The following is a 5,511-nucleotide window of genomic DNA, read 5'->3' as shown; positions in this document are numbered from 1 at the left end:
GAAGCAAAGATGTCACTTTGAAGACTAAGGTCCACCTGACCAAAGTCATGGTATTTTTAATTGCTTCATATGCATGTGAAAACTAGACAATGAATAAGGAAGAGCAAAGAAGCGTTGTTGCCTTTGAATTGTGGTGTTGGGGAAGAACACTGAGAATACCATAGAGTAGCAAAACTAACAAATATGACCTAGAAGAAGTGCAGCCAGAATGCTCCTTGGAAGGGAGAATGGCCAGACTTTGTCTCACCTACTTTGGTCATGTTAGAAGCACCAGTCCTTGGAGTAAGATATCATGGTTGGTAAAGTAGAGGATCAGCAATGAAGGGAAAGACCATCAACGAGATGGATTGACACAGTGGCTGGAACATTGGGCTCAAGCATAATGAGGATAGTGAGGATGGTGCAGTGTTTCGTTCTGTTGTGCACAGGGCTGCTAGGAGTCAGAGCTGATTCAATGGCACCTAATAACAACAGGGAGCTCTGGTGGCGTGGTGCCCAAGGCATTTGACTGCTAACCAGAAGGCTGGCAATTTAAACACACCAGCCACTCCTCAGAAGGAAGTTTGGGCAATCTACTTCCGCAGTGATACTGCCTCGGAAACCCAAGGAGGGGTCGCTATGAGTCAGGTCCCACTCGACGGCAGTGAGTTCGGTTTGGTTTTGGTAATAACATCAACAACTTAGACTTTGGTTATTTATCTAGGGGAAAAAAAGATGATCAGGATGTTGGTTCCACAGACTGATGTGAAAATCAAATGTATACCATGCACAAAATGCTCAATGCGTGTTAATTTCCTCCTCCTGCAGCACTTAAAGTCCCCCCATCATTTCTCTCTCAGGTCACTTTGGTTCTTCAGTGGCATCATATTTCATCTTTCTCCGATGGATGTATGGAGTTAACCTTGTACTTTTTGGCTTAATATTTGGTCTAGTCATAATCCCAGAGGTAAGAAATAACTTCCTATATCTTTGGATAAGTTGTCTTAGTTATCTAGTTGCCACTATAACAGAAATTCCACAAGGTGATGGCTTTAATAAACAGAAAGGTATCCTCTCATAGTGTAGGAGGCTAGAAGTCTGAATTCACAGTGCTGGCTCTGAGGAAAGACTTTCTCGTTCTCTTCCTTTGTTCCAGGAGGCTCCTAGCACAGGACCCTGGTTCCAAAAGACACACTCTGCTCCTGGTTTTTCTTTCTTCGTGGTGGTAGGGCTCTCTCTGGTGCGCTCTCTCTCTCTCTCTCTTTTTTTTTCTCTCTCTCTCCACCCTTTTCTCTCCCATAAGATAAAAGGTGTTGCAGGCCAAATCCCAGGAAACTCCCTTTATATCAGATCAGGGCTGTGACAGGATTAAGGGCATGACACCACACCCTAATCCCTTTATACCAGATGAGCACTGGGACAGGATTAAGAGTGGGGCATCCCACCCTAATCCTCCTAAAACTCATTGGTTTATCACCTCAGATCGTATCATAGGAGATAACCTCCACTTCATATCATTACATAACCACCAAACCACTGAGAATCATGGCTCAGCCAATTTGACACATATTTGAGGAAAACAAAATTTAATCCCTGACAGTAGTGCTGAGGTTTATCATGATTTCATTTACATTTACTAAATTCTCTCTGTTTTACAAAGTATAGCCATTCCTTTTAAATTCCATATTCACATTGCTATCAAGGCAGTTCAACACAACAGATGGGAACGAAATAGTGGTGCTTCAGAATTAAGGGGTGGGCTTCATATATATATATATATTTTAACCTTAAGATCAGTGGAGAATTAATATCTCACTCTATGTGTTTGGTTTGGTTTTACCTTAAAAGAAGAGAAGGAAGGAATGCATTATATCATAATTTATCACAAATAAAGCTTGCATTTGAATAGTGTTTTTCACCATTCTCCCAAATATAATCTTATTATGGATATAGGTACATTGTTAACTACAGTAAGAAAGTAGAGGACAAAAAAGGGATAAGCAACTCATGCAAAGTCACACAGTAAGTTTGCCACTAATGAGATCCCAGACCACCAACGTGCTGGCCCGGGGTCTTTTCCAGGGTAGCTTGGGGCGCAGTGAGCACTGAGCACAGTAATTGTTCCAATCTTGTCGGAAGCACTTGATGCTGATGCCGGGCACACAAAACTAAAACTCGCTGCTGTTGAGTCTATTCTGACTCATAGCGACCTCTCCTTGGGTTTCCGAGATGGTATCTCTATAGAAGTCGATGGTCCAGCCTTCCTCCCAAGGAGTGGCTGGTGGGTTTGAACCTCCAGCCTTCTAGTTAGCAGGCAATTGCCTTAGGTACTATACCACCAGAGGCACACAAGTGGATTTAATTCAGTAGATTTCAAGGTAACAGTACATTTGCATTTAGTACAGGGATACCTTGTTTCATTGTACTTTGCAGATAATGCTTTTTTTTTTTTACAAATTAAAAGTTTGTGGCAACCTTGCATGGAACAAGTCTATCAGCGCCATTTTTCCATAGCATGTGCTCACTTTGTGTCTCTGTGTCATATTTTTGTAATGCTTACGATATTTTAAGCCTTTTCATAGTGCTATTGGATACTTAATAAACTACAGTATAGTGTTAACAGGGAGCTCTGGTAGCATAGTGGCTAAGGCACTTGACTGCTAACCAGAAGGCTGGCAGTTCAAACCCACCAGCCACTCCTCGGAAGGAAGGTTGGGCAATCCTACTTCCGTAGTGATACTGCCTCGGAAACCCAAGGGGGGTCGCTGTGAGTCGGGCCGACTCTACGGCACATAACAACAACAACAACATAGTGTAAACATAACTTTTATATGCACTCGGAAGCCAAAATATTAGTGTGACTCACTTTATTGCAATAGTCGCTTTATTGTGGTGGTCTGGAACTGAACCGGCAGTATCTCCAAGGTATGCTAGTATTTTCTTCCATCCAGGTTTATTAATTGGTTCCATGATAACTTAGTGATTCCCATTTTAGTGTAAATGGAGCATACTGGAGGCTGTTCTCCCTGTCATCACCATCCTTGGGAAGCTTGTCTGTACAGCCATTTTTTAGGAAGTTAAAAACATTTCGCATAATGTGAATTAAGTCAGATGTGCTGAAAGACCTTGATGCATTGTAATAACACTTGGCAGCACTAGAGTGTTACATTATTTTTAAAATCATTGAGTTTTTTCTAAGACTAATTAACCACATGCTTGCTTGCTGAATGCGAAGACTTGAAGCACCTACTGATGAAAATCAAAGAACACAGCTTTCAGTATGGATTATACTTCAACATAAAGAAAATTAAAATCCTCACAACTGGACCAATAAGCAACATCATGATAAATTGAGAAAAGATTGAAGTTGTCAAGGATTTCATTTTACTCGAATCCACAATCAATGGCCACCGAAGCAGCAGTCAAGAAATCCAACAATGCATTGCATTGGGCAAACCTGCTGCAAAAGACCTCTTTAATGTGTTAAGAAGCAAAGATGTCACTTTGAGGACTAAAGTGTACCTCAGCAAAGTTATGGTATTTTCACTAGCCTCATATGCATGCAAAAAAGCTGGACAATGAATAAGGAAGACTGAAGAAGAATTCATGCTTTTGAATTATGGTGTTGGTGAAGAGTATTGAATTTACCATAGATTTCCAAAATAATGAATAAATCTGTCTTGGAAGAAGTACCACCAGACACTCCATAGACACAGGATGGCGACACTTCATCTCATACACTTTGGCTACGTTATCAGGAAGAACCAGTCATTATGGAGAAGGGCATTATGCTTGGTAAAGTACAGGGTCAGTGAAAAAGAGGAAGACCTCAACAAGATAGATTGACACATTGGCTGCAACTTTGGGCTCAAACATAGCAGTGATTTTGAGGATGGCTCAGGACCATGAAGTGTTTCATTCTGTTGTACAGAGGGTCACAATGACTTGGAACTTAACAACAACCTAAGAAGTTGTGAAATTCAAGTTTTAATAGCAGCTGTGTCATCAGAACCTGTCTAACATCTGGGAAAATAATGATCAGGATCAGCCCAAAGCTGATTCCAGAGATACCTGATTCACAGATACCTCCACCTCCAACCTTTTTACAAATTCTGACACTAGCAATCCTCCCCACAGCACTCTACTTCTCTGCTGGGTGTGATAGTCTGTTGCAATGGTCAAACAGAAGTCACAGACCATATTTACAGCTAAGTGGTTTATTAAGGAAGTAATAGGGTATAACTCGGGATCAGCATCAAAGACTATAACTCAGCATCAGGATCAGGAAGCACAGAGGCCAAGTTTCTCTTCTTCGGTACATTATCGCTCCTAGCTTCTCTTGGCCCTGCTGTCTCTCACCACTGACTCCACTGCAGGGCCCTTTTGAGGCCTCTCACTGTCTTCAGTGTTACAGACTTTGACCCATGTTACAGCTCTTCTAGAAGGTTCCTTGCTTTTCTCTCTGCTTTTCCTTTCTGCTTCTTCCTGTTTCCTGTGTGAAAAAAACTCTGTGGTGTTGACTGCATATGTATACAAACTTCTCAATTTCAAAGCATGATCTACCATGGAGTGGGGAATGGCGGGGTTGGGGGGTGGATCATAAACTGACCAGTGCCCTCTTGGTAGGCCACAGACACTTCATTTGTCATAGGCTATGGGGAAAAAAAAACAAAAAACAAACTCATTGCCTTTAAGTCCAATCTGACTCATAGCGACCCTTCCTTGGGTTTCCGGGGCAGTATCTCTACGGAACAGGATTGCCCAATATTCCTTCTGAGGACTGGCTGGTGGGTTTGAACCACCAGCCTTCTGTTTAGTAGTCAAATGCCTTAGGCACTATGCCACCAGACCTCCCATCACAGGCTATAGTCACTTCATTTGTTATATGAATCCCTGCAAGGTGCATACCAGTCATAGAACAGGCTGCACCCCAGGGCCAGACAAAAAGTGTCAAACCAAGTGGTTTACAACTTACCCAGGAAATTAACTGTGATAGTTGGGGTTGTGTGTCAACTTGGCTGGACCACGATTCTGAGTGGTTTAAGCTGTTGTGATGTGGTTATTCCCATGATGAGATCCGATGTATATGTTTTGAGCAGCCAATACGTTGGAAGGGAATTTCCCTAGGGGTGTGGCCTGCTTCCAATATATATATGGACATCCTGGGAAAAGAGACACTCTTCTGTGGATCTGGATCCTGTTGTGTTGCCCACGAGCCAACAATCCACCATTTGGCCTGGTGATTTTGGATTCGTCATCTGTCGGAATCAACAGCCAGTACACTGCCTGCCAACCTTGAGCTCATCAGCCCCTGCTGCTGCATGAGTCAGGAAAAACTTACAGTTTAACATTTGATACAAGAACTTGGGATTTACCAGCTTCTATAAGAGTGTGAGCCATTTTCCTCAGATAAATTTCTCTTTATATTTATATATATATAGGAGCTTTGGTAGCATAGTGCCTAAGGCACTTGACTGCTCACCAGAAGGCTGGCGGTTCAAACCCACCAGCCACTCCTCGGAAGGAAGGTTG

At 42.4% G+C, this 5,511-nt stretch overlaps 1 protein-coding gene across 1 annotated transcript in view; it reads left to right on the top strand.

Moving 5' to 3' along the window:
* TMC2 (transmembrane channel like 2) overlaps window positions 1–5,511 on the top strand; it is a 175,258-nt gene that overhangs the window by 62,161 nt on the left and 107,586 nt on the right. Inside the window, exon 6 of the mRNA XM_007934687.2 lies at window positions 840–946. Within this exon, the coding sequence (XP_007932878.2) occupies window positions 840–946 (107 nt within the window). The remainder of the gene's footprint in view (window positions 1–839; window positions 947–5,511) is intronic.

The sequence above is a fragment of the Orycteropus afer genome, unplaced genomic scaffold (genome assembly GCF_000298275.1).
Source record: "Orycteropus afer afer isolate SDZICR_OR568_19922 unplaced genomic scaffold, OryAfe1.0 scaffold00020, whole genome shotgun sequence".
NCBI classification, from domain to species: Eukaryota; Metazoa; Chordata; class Mammalia; order Tubulidentata; family Orycteropodidae; genus Orycteropus; species Orycteropus afer.
Note: the sequence above shows the minus strand (reverse complement) of the source record. Positions and strands in the feature narration are given on the sequence as shown.